The sequence below is a fragment of the Anomaloglossus baeobatrachus genome, chromosome 1 (genome assembly GCF_048569485.1).
Source record: "Anomaloglossus baeobatrachus isolate aAnoBae1 chromosome 1, aAnoBae1.hap1, whole genome shotgun sequence".
Classification (NCBI taxonomy): Eukaryota; Metazoa; Chordata; class Amphibia; order Anura; family Aromobatidae; genus Anomaloglossus; species Anomaloglossus baeobatrachus.
The window spans coordinates 874,800,589-874,820,661 of NC_134353.1; the positions used below are offsets into that span (position 1 = coordinate 874,800,589).

At 47.4% G+C, this 20,073-nt stretch overlaps 1 protein-coding gene across 5 annotated transcripts in view; it reads left to right on the forward strand.

Annotated features, from left to right (window-relative positions):
• Positions 1-20,073, forward strand: part of ELOVL7 (ELOVL fatty acid elongase 7) — an 82,204-nt gene that overhangs the window by 46,621 nt on the left and 15,510 nt on the right. For 4 of the 5 annotated variants that reach the window (XM_075342586.1, XM_075342575.1, XM_075342580.1 and 1 more), the window contains exons 3-4: positions 14,573-14,763; positions 18,132-18,212. In XM_075342586.1, the coding sequence (XP_075198701.1) occupies positions 14,573-14,763; positions 18,132-18,212 (272 nt within the window). Of the gene's footprint in view, positions 1-14,572; positions 14,764-15,843; positions 16,042-18,131; positions 18,213-20,073 lie in introns of those variants that run through there. The other variant, XM_075342597.1, reaches the window with a different exon arrangement.

Consider the following 20,073-nt stretch of genomic DNA (forward strand, 5'->3'; position numbering starts at 1 on the left):
AACAATTCGCTGGCTGAGGCCACTGGGCAGACACCGTTCGTACTCAATAATGGGCAACACCCTAGGGTACCGGTACCGTTTCCCGCTGCTGCACCTCCTCCTCTTGTGGCCGACTGGGCAACTAATGCCAGAGAGGTTTGGGATCGGACTCAAGAGTCAATCCAAGCAGCTAAGGACCGTATGAAGACGGTGTCCGATCGGTTTCGTCGCCCGGCTCCTGTCTTTTCTCCAGGGGACTTTGTGTGGCTCTCTGCAAAAAACGTGAAACTTAGAGTGAGCTCTGTCAAATTTGCTCCTCGCTTCCTGGGTCCTTATGAGGTTCTTCGACAGGTAAATCCTGTAGTCTACCAATTGAAGTTACCCGTCCATCTTAAGATTCATGACAAATTCCATGTCTCACTGCTAAAGCCGGCTATTTTACCTCACGCTCGTGAAGTGCACTCTCCTGCTTCTGATTCCTCTCGCTCTAGCTATGAGGTACGAGCCATAGTTGGTTCTAAGATGGTTAGAGGGCGCAGGTTCTTCTTGATAGATTGGGAGGGCTACGGCCCGGAACATCGCTCTTGGGAGCCTGAGGAGGCTGTCCATGCTCCCGACTTAGTTGCTGATTACCTGCGTCGCCGTGAGGGGGGCCCTTGAGGGGGAGGTACTGTTACGGTTGCTGCGAGCACTGGAGACTATGTCCAGATTTCTTGCTACTGCACATGTGCGAGCGCTGGAGACTAAGTCCAGATTTTTTGCTACTGCACATGTGCGAGCACTGGAGACGAAGTCCAGATTTCTTGCTACTGCACATGTGCGAGCGCTGGAGACTAAGTCCTATCTTGGAGCCATTGCACATGTGCGGGTGACATCATCGCTGACACGAGGTCACATGTCTCTGACACCTTCTATGCCGATTGGTCGCTGGTCATGTGCTTGTGACGCCTTGCTCGGTGATAGGCCAGCATGACGTCACTCTTGTCGTTCTGGCAGCCGATTGGCTCTGGTGTCCTCCATCTTGGATGAGGCACAGAGTCTATATAAGACCCTGACACACGCCGCATGGCGCTCAGTCCTCTTGGTTCATGCATGAGGGTAGACGCCCTGTGCACGTTCCTCTAGGCATTCCTCTGTCTATGCAAGGTGAGCGCTACCGGCAGGGTAGCGTTCTTATACCTTACAGCTTCGGCTGCTGTCCGTATCCTTACCTCTTAGGGGAGCGGACATAGGCAGGTGCCTGAGGCACATGGTCTGGCTGGGCCTTGTGATTCGACTCGTAGGTGGACGTTGCCGCTAGGGTAACGTTCCTTATACTGCGTCTGGCAGTTGTTCGTATCCTCGCACACTAGGGGAGCGAACAGAGGTAGGAGCTTTGTGCGGCTTACGCTGCTGTTCGTCTCTTTTGCACCACTAGAAGAGCGGACCTAGGCAGGTGCCATATCTAGTGGTTCGTGTCCTCGCACACTAGTGGAGCGAACGCAGGTAGGAGCTTTGTGCGGCTTACGCTGCTGTTCGTCTCTTTTGCACCACTAGAAGAGCGGACCTAGGTAGGTGCCATTTCGCACACATTGCCTTTGTCTCTGTGATTGTTAACAGAGATCATTCCACACACCCTCCAAGTGGAGGAGGAATTGCTTTGCTTACTTATTGTATCCTTCTGTGAGTTAACAGAGGTATTGCACTCTGCCATAGTCTGCAGCAGAGTCTTTGCACGGTGGACCCTGACTGTCTGATACTCCTTTGAGTTATTATCAGACAGCCCCCCGTAACAGGTATACAGACAGAACAGCATGGGAGAGCAGCTGCTGCCAAATGTGAGGTAAAACATAACCCTGCCTGTTTTATCACAGGAGTTAGTGTTTCAGCATCTCCAGCCCTCTGAGCTCATCAAAAATCAAGTCAATGATGTTTGAGCTCAGTGGCAGCTGGAGCACTTACCTCACTGACTTGATTTATGATGAGCTCAGAGGGCTGGAAATGCAGCAGAAACACTCCTGTGATAACAGGCAGGGTAATATACTACTGTACAGAAAGCAGTGGCTGCAAGCTAGTGCTATTTAATCTGTATAATCATTTCTCCTTACCCTGGCCCAGAAGCTGTGCTATGAACAGACCATGTTCCTGTACGGTCAGACACTGCCATTACACACTATATAGCAGGGGCACATGTATAAGATCTCAGCATAGGCACTTTATTTTTTTTATGTTACAAATTCAAATATGAAACTTATTATTTTAAGATCTATTGATTTAAATGTACTTAATTTGCGCTGACAACCCCTTTTAAGCTTGTTTAGTGCAAAATGTTGCATGCATTATGCCAGGAGGTTAGCTTGCATAAAATCACTCCAGGGAAAAAAAAATGAAATACATTTTTGACCAAAATAGCAAATGGTGAACTAGCCCAAAAAAATATCCTGAGAAAACATAAAAAAAATATATTATTTATTTATTTATTTTTTTTAAAGTCACAATATGCCTGTATGTTATTTGGTACAATTCAAGCCTATTACACTGATTAAAATTTATTATATATACATTTTAGACTCAAATTCTTGTGCCGCTGACTTCTGTGTGTATGTGTACGGACTGTTGTGGAGCAATGGTTGTGTGAATACTGAGTATATACATGGCTGTTTTCCTTCCTGTTTAATGGGGTTTTCTAGTCTTTTCACAAAAGTCTATAGTCTGTCTGTGACTACAGACTTTTCAGTTCTTGTTATGAACAGCCGAGGGAGTCACTCAGATATCCCACCTGCTGTTCACTAATTTGTCACCATCAGACTGCTCTCTAGTGCTCCTCCTGTCAGCAGGTCACTTTTAGTACTGCTGGAAAATAAGTAAACGAGGCTGCTGAGCTACTAATGTCAAATATTGAAGGTCTGCCAGCATGGGTAATGTACATCACCAATTCCGTCCAATGGGAGATAGATAGAGATATATATATATATATATATATATATATATATATATATATATATATATATATATATATATATATATATATATATATATATATATATATATATATATATATATATATATATATATATATATATATATATATATATATATATATATATATATATATATATATATCTCTATCTATATATATATATATATATATATATATATATCTCTATCTATATATATATATATATATATATATATCTCTATCTATATATATATCTCTATCTATATATATATATATATATATATCTCTATCTATCTATCTCTATCTATCTAGAAGGTGGCCCGATTCTACGCATCGGGTATTCTAGAATTTACGTATTGTGTAGTTCATGTATGATTTTTGTTAAATATATATAGATGTTGTGTGTAGTTACTAAGTGTTTGTGTAGGGCGCTGTACATGTTCTGAGTGTTGTCTGGGTGTGGCGGGGGGTGAGAGCGGTGTTGTATGTGTGTTGCGTTGTTTGTGGAGCACTGTGTGTGTGTGTTTTGGGGGGAGGTATGTTTTGTGCAATGTGTGTTGCGCGGTATGTGCGTATATTTATGTATGCCGCGGTGTTTGTGTGTTGGGTGTTGTGTGTGTGTGTGTGCAGCGTTGTCTGTGTGGGTGTCTGTGTAGGGCGGTGTTTGTGGTTCCCAGTGTGTGTGTGTGTGTGTGTGTGTGGTGTGTTGTGCAGTGCGTGGGTGTGTGTGTGTGTTGGGGGGAGGTGTGCACCTCCCATCGTGCTCCATCCCCCATGCTGCGCACTCCCCATTGTGCTCCATCCCCCATGCTGCGCATTCCCCATCGTGCTCCATCCGCCATGCTGTGCACTCCCCATTGTGCTCCATCCCCCATGCTGCGCATTCCCCATCGTGCTCCATCCGCCATGCTGCGCACTCCCCATTGTGCTCCATCCCCCATGCTGCGCACTCCCCATCGTGCTCCATCCCCCAAGCTGCGCACTCCCAAACGTGCTCCATCCCCATGCTGTGCACTCCCAAACGTGCTCCATCCCCCATGCTGCGCACTCCCAAACGTGCTCCATCCCCCATGCTGCGCACTCCGCATTGTGCTCCATCCCCCATGCTGCGCACCTCCCCCATCGTGCTCCATCCCCCATGCTGCACCAGCATCAGCCTCTCTGCCCCCAGCATCAGCCTCTCTGCCCCCAGCATCAGCCTCTCTGCCCCCAGCATCAGCCTCTCTGCCCCCAGCATCAGCCTCTCTGCCCCCAGCATCAGCCTCTCTGCCCCCAGCATCAGCCTCTCTGCCCCCAGCATCAGCCTCTCTGCCCCCAGCATCAGCCTCTCTGCCCCCAGCATCAGCCTCTCTGCCCCCAGCATCAGCCTCTCTGCCCCCAGCATCAGCCTCTCTCCTCCCAGCATCAGCCTCTCTCCTCCCAGCATCAGCCTCTCTCCTCCCAGCATCAGCCTCTCTCCTCCCAGCATCAGCCTCTCTCCTCCCAGCATCAGCCTCTCTCCTCCCAGCATCAGCCTCTCTCCTCCCAGCATCAGCCTCTCTCCTCCCAGCATCAGCCTCTCTCCTCCCAGCATCAGCCTCTCTCCTCCCAGCCTCAGCCTCTCTCCTCCCAGCCTCAGCCTCTCTCCTCCCAGCCTCAGCCTCTCTCCTCCCAGCCTCAGCCTCTCTCCTCCCAGCCTCAGCCTCTCTCCTCCCAGCCTCAGCCTCTCTCCTCCCAGCCTCAGCCTCTCTCCTCCCAGCCTCAGCCTCTCTCCTCCCAGCCTCAGCCTCTCTCCTCCCAGCCTCAGCCTCTCTCTCTCCTCCCAGCCTCAGCCTCTCTCTCTCCTCCCAGCCTCAGCCTCTCTCTCTCCTCCCAGCATCAGCCTCTCTCTCTCCTCCCAGCATCAGCCTCTCTCTCTCCTCCCAGCATCAGCCTCTCTCCTCCCAGCATCAGCCTCTCTCCTCCCAGCATCAGCCTCTCTCCTCCCAGCATCAGCCTCCCTCCTAACAGCCTCCCCCAGCCTCAGCCTCCCTCCTAACAGCCTCCCCCAGCATCAGCCTCCCCCTCCCAGCCTCAGCCTCCCCCAGCCTCAGCCTCTCTTCTCTCAGCCTCCCCATCCCAGCCTTCCCCAGGATCAGCCTCTCTCCTCCCAGCCTCCTCCAGCACGCCGTGCTCCTCTGCCGACACTCAGATCCGATCGCATACACTCACACACACACACACACACACACTCACACTTATCCGATCACATACACTCACACACACGCGATCGCATACACTCACACACACCCGATCGCTCACACTCACAACATCCGGAGATACCACATGCTTCTGGCCATGTGATCCTCCGGCAGGTCCTGGAAGCTCACTGCACAGTATCGCCGCCGAGAAGCAAGCGATATCCCAGGATGTTGTGAGTGTGTGGATGCGATGTGAGGTGTGTGTGTGAGGTGTGTGTGTGTGTGAGGTGTGTGTGTGTGAGGTGTGTGTGTGATCTGATGCGTGTGTATGTTCCGCCGCTGCAGGACCTTGATGCGCTGGTAACTATGCTACCATGGTTACCAGCGTATCCCGTCCCCCGCTCGCACGGGAGCCCATACCAGCATACGGCGGCAACCCCAGCAATGCGAGGGTATGTGTCGGCTGGGTTGGCGGCGTACGCTGATGTGGGCTCCCAGGGGTACAGTACTCACCTGGGAGTCGTGGCTCCGTGTCGCTTCGGGGAATGCGTGCGGGGGTCGGGGCCAGAGCAAGCGTGCATTGCGTGAGGGGGGGCGGGGCGTAGCGAGTTGCCAATACGTGCAGGGTGCCGGGGAGAGAGGCCAATCCGAGTGGGGAGCGGAGCCTGGCCGAGCGGCCGGCCAATCCGTGTGGGGGCGGAGCCTGGGCGAGCGGCCAATCTGTGCGGGGGGCGGGGCCATGGCGAGCCCAGCGGCCAATCTGCTTTGTGTCACCGTAAGGACACAATTTTGGAGCAAGACAGAATAAGGCAAATATATATATACTAGAAGGTGGCCCGATTCTACGCATCGGGTATTCTAGAATTTACGTATTGTGTAGTTCATGTATGATTTTTGTTATATATATATATATATATATATATATATATATATATATATATATATATATATATATATATATATATATATATATATATATATATATATATATATATATATATATATATATATATATATATATATATATATATATATATATATATATATATGAGAGAGATGTTGTTGTCTGTAGTTACCAAGTGTTTGTGTAGGGGCTGTACATGTTCTGGGTGTTGTCTGGGTGTGACGGGGGTGAGAGCGGTGTTGTATGTGTGTTGCGTGTGTTGTGTTGTTTGTGGAGCGCTGTGTGTGTGGTGTGTTTTGGGGGGAGGTATGTTTTGTGCAATGTGTGTGTTGTGCGGTATGTGCGTATATTTGTGTGTGCCGCGGTGTTTGTGTGTGTGGGTGTCTGTGTAGGGCAGTTGTTTGTGGTTCCCAGTGTGTGTGTGGTGTGTTGTGCAGTGCGCGCGCGTGTGTGTGTGTGTGTGTGTGTGTGTGTGCATCAGCCTCTCTTCTCTCAGCCTACCTCTCCCAGCCTCCCTCCTCCCAGCCTCCCTCAGCATCAGCCTCCCTCTCCCAGCCTCCCCAGCATCAGCCTCCGCCAGCATCAGCCTCTCTCCTTCCAGCCTTCTCCAGCATCAGCCTCCCTCTCCCAGCCTTCCCCAGGATCAGCCTCCTCCCAGCCTCCGTCCTCCCAGCCTTCCCCAGCATCAGCTTTCCCCTCCCAGCCTCCCTCAGCATCAGCCTTCCCCAGCATCAGCCTCTCTCCTCCCAGCCTCAGCCTCTCTCCTTCCAGCCTCCCCCAGCATCAGCCTCTCTCCTTCCAGCTTCCCTCAGCATCAGCCTCCCCTTCCCAGCCTTCCCCAGGATCAGCCTCTCTCCTCCCAGCCTCCTTCCTCCCAGCCTCCCTCAGCATCAGCCTTCTGCTCCCAGTCTCCCCCAGCATCAGCCTCCCCATGCATCAGCCTCCACCAGCATCAGCCTCTCTCCTTCCAGCCTCTCTCCTTCCAGCCTCCCCCAGCATCAGCCTCCCCTTCCCAGCCTTCCCCAGGATCAGCCTCTCTCCTCCCAGCCTCCTTCCTCCCAGCCTCCCTCTCCCAGCCTCAGCCTTCCGCTCCCAGTCTCCCCCAGCATCAGCCTCCCCAAGCATCAGCCTCCACCAGCATCAGCCTCTCTCCTTCCAGCCTCCCCCAGCATCAGCCTCTCTCCTTCCAGCCTCCCTCAGCATCAGCCTCCCGTTCCCAGCCTTCCCCAGGATCAGCCTCTCTCCTCCCAGCCTCCTTCCTCCCAGCCTCCCTCAGCATCAGCCTTCCCCTCCCAGTCTCCCCCAGCATCAGCCTCCCCAAGCATCAGCCTCCCCCAGCATCAGCCTCTCTCCTCCCAGCCTTCCCCATGATCAGCCTCTCTGCTCCCAGCCTCCTCCAGCACGCCGTGCTCCTCTGCCGACACTCACACACCCGATCGCATCCACTCACACACACCCGATCGCATCCACTCACACACACCCGATCGCATCCACTCACACACACCCGATCGCATCCACTCACACACACCCGATCGCATCCACTCACACACACCCGATCGCATCCACTCACACACACCCGATCGCATCCACTCACACACACCCGATCGCATCCACTCACACACACCCGATCGCATCCACTCACACACACAGACACTGACGATATCGCACATACGCGCTTATACTCACAACATCCGGGGATATCACATGCTTCTGGCCATGTGATCCTCCGGCAGGTCCTGGAAGATCACAACAGCACAGTATCGAGGCCGAGAAGCAAGCGATATCCCAGGATGTTGTGAGTATGTGGATGCGATGTGATGTGTGTGTGTGAGTGAGTGTGATCTGATTTGTGTGTGTGTGTGCTGTTGTGTGTGCTGTTATGTGTGTGCTGTTATGTGTGTGCTGTTATGTGTGTGCTGTTATGTGTGTGCTGTTATGTGTGTGCTGTTATGTGTGTGCTGTTGTGTGTGCTGTTATGTGTGTGCTGTTATGTGTCTGTATTTTCCGCCGCTGCAGGACCTTGATGTGTGGATGCGATGTGATGTGTGTGTGAGAGTGAGTGTGAGCCGGTGTACACTGGTAACTATGATACACATCGGGTAACTAAGGGACCTTAGTTACCCGATGTGTATAATGGTTACCAGCTTTCACGGGCTCCGTGAAGATCCCAGCATCACAAGGTTATGTCTGGCACTGCCGGGATCCTGACGGAGCCGGTGTAGAAGCAAGCGATATCCCAGCATGTTGTGATGTGTGAGGTGTGTGTGAGAGTGAGTGTGAGAGTGAGTGTGATCTGATGTGTGTGTGTGTACTCACCTGGGAATCGGGGCTCCGTGTCAGTTGGGCCAGAGCGAGCGTGCATTGCGTGAGGGGGGCGGGGCCTGCAGAGAGCCGGGGCGAGAGGCCAATCCGTGTGGGGGGGCGGGGCCATGGCGAGCCCAGCGGCCAATCAGCTTTGTGTCACCGTAAGGACACAATTTCGGAGCATGACAGACAGACAGACAGACAGACAGACAGACAGACAGACAGACAGACAGACAGACAGACAGACAGACAGACAGACAGACAGACAGACAGACAGACAGACAGACAGACAGACAGACAGACAGACAGAATAAGGCAATTATATATATAGATACAGTGCCTACAAGTAGTATTCAACCCCCTGCAGATTTAGCAGGTTTACACATTCGGAATTAACTTGGCATTGTGACATTTGGACTGTAGATCAGCCTGGAAGTGTGAAATGCACTGCAGCAAAAAAGAATGTTATTTCTTTTTTTATTTTTTTTTTTAAATTGTGAAGAAAAGTTTATTCAGAGGGTCATTTATTATTCAACCCCTCAAACCACAAGAATTCTGTTTGGTTCCCCTAAAGTATTAAGAAGTTTTTCAGGCACAAAGAACAATGAGCTTCACATGTTTGGATTAATTATCTCTTTTTCCAGCCTTTTCTGACTAATTAAGACCCTCCCCAAACTTGTGAACAGCACTCATACTTGGTCAACATGGGAAAGACAAAGGAGCATTCTAAGGCCATCAGAGACAAGATCGTGGAGGGTCACAAGGCTGGCAAGGGGTACAAAACCCTTTCCAAGGAGTTGGGCCTACCTGTCTCCACTGTTGGGAGCATCATCCGGAAGGGGAAGGCTTATGGAACTACTGTTAGCCTTCCACGGCCTGGACAGCCTTTGAAAGTTTCCACCCGTGCCGAGGCTAGGCTTGTCCGAAGAGCCAAGGCTAACAGAAGGACAACAAGGAAGGAGCTCCGGGAAGATCTCATGGCAGTGGGGACATTGGTTTCAGTCAATACCTAAGTAACGTACTCCACCGCAATGGTCTCCGTTCCAGACGAGCCCGTAAGGTACCTTTTACTTTCAAAGCATCATGTCAAGGCTCGTCGACAGTTTGCTCATGATCACTTGGAGGACTCTGAGACAGACTGGTTCAAGGTTCTCTGGTCTGATGAGACCAAGATCGAGATCTTTGGTGCCAACCACACATGTGACGTTTGGAGACTGGATGGCACTGCATACGACCCCAAGAATACCATCCCTACAGTCAAGCATGGTGGTGGCAGCATCATGCTGTGGGGCTGTTTCTCAGCCAAGGGGCCTGGCCATCTGGTCCGCATCCATGGGAAGATGGATAGCACGGCCTACCTGGAGATTTTGGCCAAGAACTTCCGCTCCTCCATCAAGGATCTTAAGATGGGTCGTCATTTCATCTTCCAACAAGACAACGACTGAAAGCACACAGCCAAGAAAACCAAGGCCTGGTTCAAGAGGGAAAAAATCAAGGTGTTGCAGTGGCCTAATCAGTCTCCTGACCTTAACCCAATTGAAAACTTGTTGAAGGAGCACAAGATTAAAGTCCACATGAGACACCCAAAGAACCTAGATAACTTGGAGAAGATCTGCATGGAGGAGTGGGCCAAGATAACTCCAGAGACCTGTGCCGGCCTGATCAGGTCTTATAAAAAATGACGATTAGCTTTAGCTGTAATTGCAAACAAGGGTTATTCCACAAAATATTAAACCTAGTGGTTGAATAATAATTGACCCACACTTTTATGTTGAAAATTTATTAAAATTTAACTGAGCAACATAACTTGTTGGTTTGTAAGATTTATGCATCTGTTAATAAATCCTGCTCTTGTTTGAAGTTTGCAGGCTCTAACTTATTTGCATCTTATCAAACCTGCTAAATCTGCAGGGGGTTGAATACTACTTGTAGGCACTGTATATCTATCTATCTATCTATCTATCTATCTATCTATCATATATATATATATATATATATATATATATATATATATATATATATATATATATATATATATATATATATATATATATATATATATATATATATATATATATATATATATATATATATATTGTACATACATGCATACATACATACATACATACATACATACATACATACATACAATAATTCCACTGCCACCACCGGACCTTTCACAGGCAGTTGAGGCACCCGTTACAAATAGCATAGGGCCCTTTTGGGTTTGGATTCGTATATAGAACAGGAGGAAACCAGCTATTAAATTTTATATATTTAATCCGAAAATATGCAGTGTTTATAAAATATACAAGATATTACAAAAGGGAACAATACAAATACAGTGTAGACAATTAAATAAAAATAAAAGGGATAAATGTGAAACTTACTAAACTCATGCCATAGCTGTGACATCCGAATTTAGGGAGGGAAGGTCTCCAAGAAAAGAAGATGGTAGAAAAATGGCCAGCATCACCCCTTAGCTGTGCCTTCCAATACTGACAAAATTCCAAAGCTCATTTTTAGAGATTATGACCTCAGCTCACCCTACCCCCTGTGACCTTAGTTTGATACCTTGTGGGCTGTGTCGAGGGGTCAGAGAAATTAGCTAATTCTAGTTTTTCACAGATCTTTGCCCCTGGGCCACACAGGTGAAAGATATTGGCATCATATTTTATATCTCGATTTTACATTTGCATGGATACACAACACATCTAGCATGATTTTATTGGCCAATACCCATTTGTCACGATACCAGCGATCTCCTAGTAAAGCCAAACGGTGGGCTGGATTCTGCGCTCCACAGTGATTCTGGCAATATGCTTTTTCATTCTTCTAGCATTAAGGTGGAATCTAAAAACTGTTTTAATATTTTTTTCCCTTCAAAAGAACAAAGAGATGTTTCTGTGTGCACTACTTTGGTTGTAGCTGCAATCACCCGAGTAGTAAATACTTAGCTGTTCAGCCAGATCATATAGTCGTCAGGCGATCTCCATCTCTGTGCTAGCTGAGGGGAGGAGGGAGGAGGTATAGGGACTTTAACAGTTAGGCTGGGACCACACGGGACACTAGTGCGATCCTCGCTTGACACTCGGCTCATGCTGGCAGCACAGGAGGAGCCGAATGTCATGCGAATGTCCCTGTGACTGAGGTTTGACTGTGCGAGCGGACCTCCGCTGCGGGGGGCAGGGCGGCACTGAGGAGGGGCTGGCTGGCACTGAGGAGGGGAGGGAGGTATTTCTCTCCCTCTCTCCTCCGTAGCCGGCTATTGCGATTCTTGCTCTGTAGTCGCGGCACACCGGTGTACCGTGAGTGCTCTGTGATCTTTCTCTCATCCGATAGACTTAAATGGGTGCGAGAGAGAGAGTCTTGCATAACAATCGCAGCATGCTGCGATGGTTTTCTCTGTCCGATTAGGGCTGAGAAAATAATTGCTCATGTGCGCTGACACACAGGCTAATATTGGTCCGAGTGGAATGCTATGTTTTATCGCACTCCACTCGCACTGTTTTTCTCGCCGTGCGGCTTAGGCTTTAACATGACAGTCCTCACTTGGCACGCAGCATACGCTGTATGGATTCTTTGCGGTCTGCGGTGACACCATACCATCATGGAACCGCAAGTATGTGATATTCAAACTCCTGGCCACATTCCGACTAGATTTGCTTGGCCTTTTCAGCAGTCAGATTATCATCACAGGTAGGATTACAACAAACGGTAACACCTCTATTTATAGTGTAAAACACAGGATCCACCAGGATCAAAGGAAGTGATTTTCACAGCTAATCTCCTCCCCGTTCCTTTATAATGAACTTTGTTCAGATTATGCTCAGAAAATGCCTTTATACAAACAAATTGGGCATGTGTCAGTCTATTGCTACTAAAGTTCATGTGAGAGGATGAGCTTAGATATTGCAATTTTCACATTGACTAAGTGTTTATTTTTTATGACGATATAAAAAAAATATATTTAGCAGAAAACCCTAATGTAGACAATGGGCAACATAATATAGTATCCTTGTCCTGAAAAAAGCATGAGATGGAGGTCATAGTTTGTACGACCACCTGTAGCGGCTCATATCAAATAACCCAATGTCTGTCCACCCAGGAAAATTGATGAGGTGCGATGTAAGCCGAGCTGGCTCCAGGTGATGTGAAGACAATCCACATTCCATAGGTTCACTTAGGAATACAAACCGCTAAGTACAAGAAGATGAAAGCCACGCGGGGCCGGCTAATGTGCTCGCAAGAAGCCAACTGCTGTTTATGAATAACAGAGTGGATTAATAATTCTAGCTCGGAGCTATACCTTGCTGGCTGAGGTCAGGAGCAATGTCAGAGCCAATGTCAATGGAAGACTATGCACTCACAAGATCTCGTACTCGAGTTTTATATTCCCACCTGTATTGGCCACTGTTAGGACATTTTCAGATTATTTCCACAAGCTGATGCCCCTCATGGTAGGGTACTTCTAGGCAGAGTCTTACAAGGACGTGTCCCCTCTTCAACTATTTCTGGCAAAACTCCACATTGTGTGAGTACTACGATTTACTTGGCCGTGATGTACGAGTGATTAGCGTGTAATATTGCACCAAGTACAAGGCACTGCCAACCTCCTCCTCCCCCCTCGCTATGAGAGGGAAGTATTGCTGATATGCTAAATCCGGCCCTTTCACTCGGGGAATACAGTGCACTTTTGTGCTTTTATAAGAATGATGTGACCATATGTAACGAGTCTAACACCTACAATGTGTGGAATTTTCAGCAGAAGGACAATGGCTAAAATGTTGAGTGCTGTTGTGGAGCAATATGTATATGATGGTTTTACATAGGACCTATTGATTGACCCTAAAGTGTTCCTCAAACTATAAACATTTTCATTATGGCCAAAATTGATATCCTAATTTAATTTTGAATGACATGAAGGTGTTTTCTGGACTTGTGTATTTATACAGTTCTTATGGATTTCTGCAAAGTGGAATGTTTAAAGAATGTAAAATAATAGCCAGATGATGCTCGCTCTCCGTTGCTGCTTTGTTTTGTGTTTTGTCTGCAGTACTGGCACCACAGTAGCACCCATCATTGTTGCAGACAGTTACTAACCTCAGCAGCTCTGCTGATGATGATTGAGGGCAGCGGTCATGTGCGCAGGGCATGTGATGTCACTACTGCAGCCAAAGCACAGAGACTGGAGCAGTGGCGGAGAGTCGATTCTGTAGCTGGCAGGATTAGTACAATCTATTTCTATTCATATGCCTTTGAGGTTCATTTAACTTTAAAGTTGAAAACCCCTTTAAGGAATTTGTGCAAAATTTGTAACTTACATAATGTCTCAATTTGCTGGGAGTCTGACCATTGGCAATGCCACCACTCCCAAGGATCGGGCATTGAAAAGTTCCATCTGATTGGAGCAGACTTTCCTTTCCTCCTTCCCTTTCCTTTCCTCTCCCCCTTTTTTTCCCTTTCCTCTCCCCCTTTTTTTCCCTTTCCTCTCCCCCTTTTTTTCCCTTTCCTCTCCCCCTTTTTTTCCCTTTCCTCTCCCCCCTTTTTTTCCCTTTCCTCTCCCCCTTTTTTTCCCTTTCCTCTCCCACTTTTTTTCCCTTTCCTCTCCCCCTTTTTTTCCCTTTCCTCTCCCCCTTTTTTTCCCTTTCCTCTCCCCCTTTTTTTCCCTTTCCTCTCCCCCTTTTTTTCCCTTTCCTCTCCCCCTTTTTTTCCCTTTCCTCTCCCCCTTTTCCTTTCACGCAACACCTGTAGAAAACTTTGATCTTGCTGCCCCCACACTAGTTAAAACTATTTTTGATGCTCACACCAGTCTAATATATCCAGGAACTGTCTCGATGCTCATGTTCTGCAGCTAATCATCTACACTTTTTAGCAGGGTAGCTCTTAATCAGCATTATAGGTGCTGGAACTTCCTTTGCCTTCACTTCCCAGTAAGCATTGCTCTTGCCATATTCGAATGGACAGCCTGTCTCTGTTCTGCATGTATGTCATTTGTCTCTCTGCTCCTCCTGTCTAACAATGACCAGCTCCCAGATAAGTTTGAGCTTTGTAGTTGCCCTTCTGCAGTCATTTATTCTCATGGAATTTATCAGCACAGAATTTTGGACTTGAAAACAATGTAGTTACAGTAAATCAGACATCTTACAATATGCACCAAAACTAGCTCTGCTACATCTTTTTAGGTGTAAAGCATAAGTTTTGTCTTTTATTTTTTTCTTTTTGTATTGTACTGATGCTTAAAACATATATTAACATTTCTTTTTATTGTCGTATTTGTCTTGCTAGATCCACGAGTGGAGGATTGGCCCCTTATGTTCTCTCCGATCCCCCAAACAATCATCATTGGAGCATATATTTATTTTGTCACATCATTTGGGCCAAGATTCATGGAGAATAGAAAACCATTTGATCTAAAGGGCATAATGGCCGTGTATAACTTATTTATGGTCTTGTTCTCTGTATACATGGGCTATGAAGTAAGTGCTCTGTACATTTATTTAAGCCTTGTATGTTGGTATATAATCTGATTAGAAACTCCATAAGAGAGGTGCTGTGCACTTTTGTGTAATTGAATCGTTCATAACCTATAATGGGCTTCGATAGGGTTCACCTGGGGCTACTGCCATTTAGTGGCTCTATTCTTGCTCTCAAATCTACAGGCGAAGCCAACACTGTCCGAACGGAGCTGCCAACACAAGTGTACATAGCCCGATTGTACGTCTGACGTCTTACTGTCTCCTTTCTGCACAATATCAATTGCTATTTCATTTTTATGTAATTTTATTGGGTTTAGTTGGAAATACTGGGAGGAGAGCGCACACTTCTTGTGCCTATGACCGTTTTGCTTTTATCATTCCCCTAAAGCAAAATACATGCAAATATATTTAATATTTCATGTAGACTTAAAGTTAACCTGTCGGGTGCAATATGCCCCCAGTACCACGAGCAGTTCTAGGTGTATATTGCTAATCCCTGCCTAACCGTCCCTGTATACACTAGCACAGATAAAGATCTTTAGAAAAAGTATTTCTAAAGATTTTATACCGTATGCTAATGAGAGAGGGGCCTCGTCCCCTGGGCGTTCCCCGGCCCGTCGGCTCCATTAGCATGTTAGTACTCCCCTGTGGGTGTGCTAACATGCTAATGAATACGCAGCGTCACAGGATGATCTCACTCACCTCTCCGCCGCCATCATGTCTGACGCTGGTGTGGCGCCCTGGACAAGCCAGGGGCCACAGGTAACAACACACACACACACACACCCACCCCCAGCAGTTCACAGCAGTCATCCCCGGTGAGACCTGATTTCTTCCTCTGGTTCAGACACACACCAGGTGGGCGGAGTCAGGCAGATGGGCACGCCCACCGAGGAGTTTAGCTGGCCGGAGGCAGGAAACAAGTTCAGACAAGTCCAGGCAGAGGAAGAGAGAGGAGGTCTGCAGAGAGGCAGACGCAGACTGGGGCCTAGGTTGGAGCCTAGGGCCCTCGTGCAGCAGTCAGGCAGACTGTAGTGGCCGTCTGTGAGAGCCGGGAAGACAGTCTGGAACCGTAGGTAGCCGGGGCTGGGCGGTGGCCCACCGGTACCGAACCGGGGAGCCAGCTGGAAACCGGAGCGCAGGAGGAGCGTACACGAAGGGGCAGGAAAGGACTTACAGTACCAACCTGGGGTCAGGGGAAAAACACCGCAGCCGTCTGTGGGACCCGTCCATCCAGCAGTTTGTTTGACCAGAGACTCTGTGTGAATTACTGGCTGAGTGAGTACCACCGTGCCGTGCGGCACAGCGCTGCCCCCATGACCCTGCACCTCGCCAGGCCCCGTAACCCACCTGCCATCCATCCCTACCCCATCACCGGGCCCCGGGACAACCAACCCCCTACCCACGGAGGGGAGAACTAACATCCAGGCTGCTCCCTGTCATCGCTCCCGGGATCCCCGTCCAGAGCAGTGGTGGTGTCACCAATCTCACCTCAACCGTGGGTGGCGTCGCGGACAATATCATATCCCCACAATCAAAATCCCCTTTTCACTCACGGGCGAGGAATGCCGCTCGAGTCCCCGGGATCCGGCCCATCGCGCGCGCGCCACCACCGAGCAGCAGCAGCAGCCGCCGGACCCGAGCAGTGGGAGAGCGCAGCGTCCCCTCCTCCGCCCGCGACACTGGATTTTGGCTCCGTGTACATGACCCCGGAGTTTGGGTCATGCGCACTATGAAACTGGGTGTACGCGTCCTGGCTTCAAACTGAAGTAGTTCGCATGACCCAAACTTTCATTGGATAGCACTTGGACCTATGCCATACTATGAGGCAGTACCGATTTTAGCTATTTTATTTTGCCAATTCAGTATGAGAAAAAAAAGAAAAGTGTACCATGCTGCGAGTGGCAGTGCAAATCAGCTGATGCGTACCCATTCAACTCTCTTGGTGCGTGTATATTTTCGGACTGCATCCAAGTGCAGGTCAGTTTCTGTACATTCATGCAATGGAGAAGATGACAATATTTTTTTTTTTTTTTCCCCATTCCTCTCCTGATTTGTGCTTCGATTCAGTCCTCCAAGAGTATCGGATCACGCTAAACTGACACTCTGATCAGTGTCATTAGCATAATCTGCCCAATTGTCTCACATGAAAGAATCTAGGTTCGTGTGACCCCAGTTATTTTCTATTACTGTATTGCCGTAAATCACAAAAGTGAGTACACCCTCACATTTGTTTTTATTATAACTTTTCATGGGACAACACTGAAGATCTGACACTTCGATACAATATAAAGTAGTCAGTGTACAGCTTGTATAACCGTTTAAATTTGGTGCCCTTTAAATAACTGAGCACACAGCCATTAATGTCAAAACCACTAGCAACAAAAGTGGGTACACCCAAATTGTGTCCAAAGTGTCAATATTTTGTATGGCCACCATTATTTTCCAACATTACCTTAACTTTCTTAGGCATGGAGTTCACTAGAGCTTCACAGGAATGGCTGGATCCTCTTCTGTCCTCCATGATGACATTACGGAGCTGGTGGATGTTAGAGACCTTGCGCTTCTCCATCCTTAGTTTGAGGATTCTCAATAGGGTTTTAGGGTTGAGACTGTTTTTTGATATATAAGTCAGCACTGTGGTTTTGATTTGTATAGCAGAAGCGGAATTGGAAGTTGACCCGACATCAGCGAGGTGGGACCCAGTCTCTGTAAGTGACTGGGCTGTGGGCAGAGTTTCACCGCACGTCACAGCCCATCATCTCGTACTTTCTCTCTCCTTCACCACAGAGCGCTGCAAGCAGGAGAGATGCTGGGCTGTGATGTGCGGTGAAACTATGCCCCACAGCCCAGTCACTTACAGAGACTGTGTCCTGCCTCGGTGATGCCAGGTCAACTTCCAATTCCGGAAGTTGTGACCTCACCGGACATCAGAGGTCACTGCAGTCCGGCTCATGTGATGGGGATGAGAGGACAGCGATAGCACTGCTCACAGGCAGAATGGACAACAGAAGGTATTTAGAAGAAGGCTTCTGTCTCAGCGTTACATTGATGTGGCCACTATGCTTTGTAGTAGACTACCTCTTTAATGCAAACATATAACCACACATTTCTTGGTTGACACTTGCATGATAGTGTCTCCGCACATTTATAGTTTAATTAACATATAAAAACATTTTAAAACCTATGGGTTTAAACTATTTCTGGTCTGTGTCGTCTTTCTTCATAGATTTAATGTGTTCTTGACTACAAACCAGTATGCTTGATTTACCTTTGTTTGACAACTTTGGCCAATTTGTAGGTTTTCACAGAATGCTGCGTCTGCTGCATTTTCTTGGTATAATTCTGCCATTTATTCTTTTGTTTAGTTCCTCATGTCTGGCTGGGCTACAGGTTACTCCTTCCAATGTGACCTTGTGGATTACTCTAGGTCACCGCAGGCATTAAGGGTGAGTAATTTTGATCTATGATAGTGGCGCTGTACATTATTTCAGGTACTGTACTGTGTGACTTGTGTATATAGCAGATAGGACCTAGCGGCAGTCAATCATTGTTAGAGTTAAACAAATACAATATCCCTGATAATATAATGCTTCTGCAGACTATCGCAGCTTTCCTGCATTCCCACAATAACTGTGTGTGTGTGTGTGTGTGTGTGTGTGTGTGTGTGTGTGTGTGTGTGTGTGTGTGTGTGTGTGTGTGTGTGTGTGTGTGTGTGTGTTTTTTCCTCTTGCACGTTTATTTGCATGGTGGCCATTTTTTTCCATAAATTTTCTATGAATTTGTAAACAGCTCATTCACCATGGAAAGCCAAGCAGTGCCGAAAAGAAAAACCAGGCACAAAGCTCAGTTCTACCTCTGTCCCTTTTGTTTTAGTGGTCCCTAATCCCACCACTGATGAAAACTTCTGCATTTTACTAAGACATGTTATTGGTTTGTGACTGAGCACTCCTATTACACTAATTCTGACCATATTATGACTCTGCATAATCTTTCTCTAATCCAGTTCTGTTGCTGGGTGGAGATTAGATGTAATGATGTCCTGCATAGAGCAAACAAAAGACATGGATTTAGTCTGTTCTTTCTCGGTGTACCTCACAGAAGGAAGCAGCAAATATAAAAAGCTCATATTGAGCTGTGTGGCTGTGAATCCAGCACTAAAGTGAAATCTGCTAGAAGCTGCAGCACATCTGCCTGTCCTGTCTGTGCCGATTGCTCCTCACTCGCTTCTTTCCCCTTCCTAGAGTATAATGGAAGGTGTAACCTGACAAACCACCATGCTGGCAGTCCATCTTGTTTTGTTTATATATTCTTAGCTGTAAACATGCAGGCAAGGTAGACCTAGAACCTTTTATCTTGGCTTCTATTCCTTTTAGGCCTTCTAGTTACTAATGGGGGAGGGGGATATAATTAATAGTTGAATGGGACTGTCACAGTTGTCACACTTGATAGACAGTATCCGGCTGTAGAACCTCGCAGCATTTGGCTGCATAAACTGCTCCCTGACATCCTCTGCTTGCCTTTCCCTTTAGGACCCTGTGGAGTTCCTCACCTTTCAGATGCTAATCATCAGTACTTTCCTTTGTGTGCTTAAATACTCTCATTCTGCCTGAATCTGTGCTGGTGATAGTCTTATCCTGCGTGGCGAATAGGTACAGAATCTATCTAGCGTAATGAGGGAAGCCAGGGTCCAGCGGTAGGCTTGGTCGGGGTCACCTTCTCCCCCTTTCCTAGACACGGGGTTTCCTCTCCCTTTCACCGTTCACTTGGTACTTCCATGTACCTAGCATGACAGTGACTTCTATTTTTGTTTTCCCTCATGATATCCTAAGGAATTGTGCACAGTTTTTTTGAGGAGTTTTTGGAGCAGAAACTGAGTGGAATCTCTCCAAATCTCAAAAATCCTCAAAAACTTTTCTTTTTTTCTGCTCTGAAAACTTAGCATAAAGAGTCCATGTGCACATAGCCTAAAGGTCAAGATAATTTTTCAGATTGATTACAGAAGTACATTTCTATATCAAAAATTTCTGAAGGTCTTTTTTAAAGAAATGACAAAATTGTCTTCTCTACTGAAACAAACCCCATATGCTTAAGGTGATGGGACCTTTTGGTCCATATATGGGAAAAAAGATAACCAAAATATATTAGCCATTCGAGGGTTTCAGTTATGATGGGGCACGTAGCTGCACACACTCTTTTGTCTGTTTGCGGCCACCAATGGTCTGAAAATAGCAATGTTTGACATAATGTATTCACCTGAAAGATTTTATTAGAAAAAAATGTGTGCAACTAAAAAAATGAAAATCATTT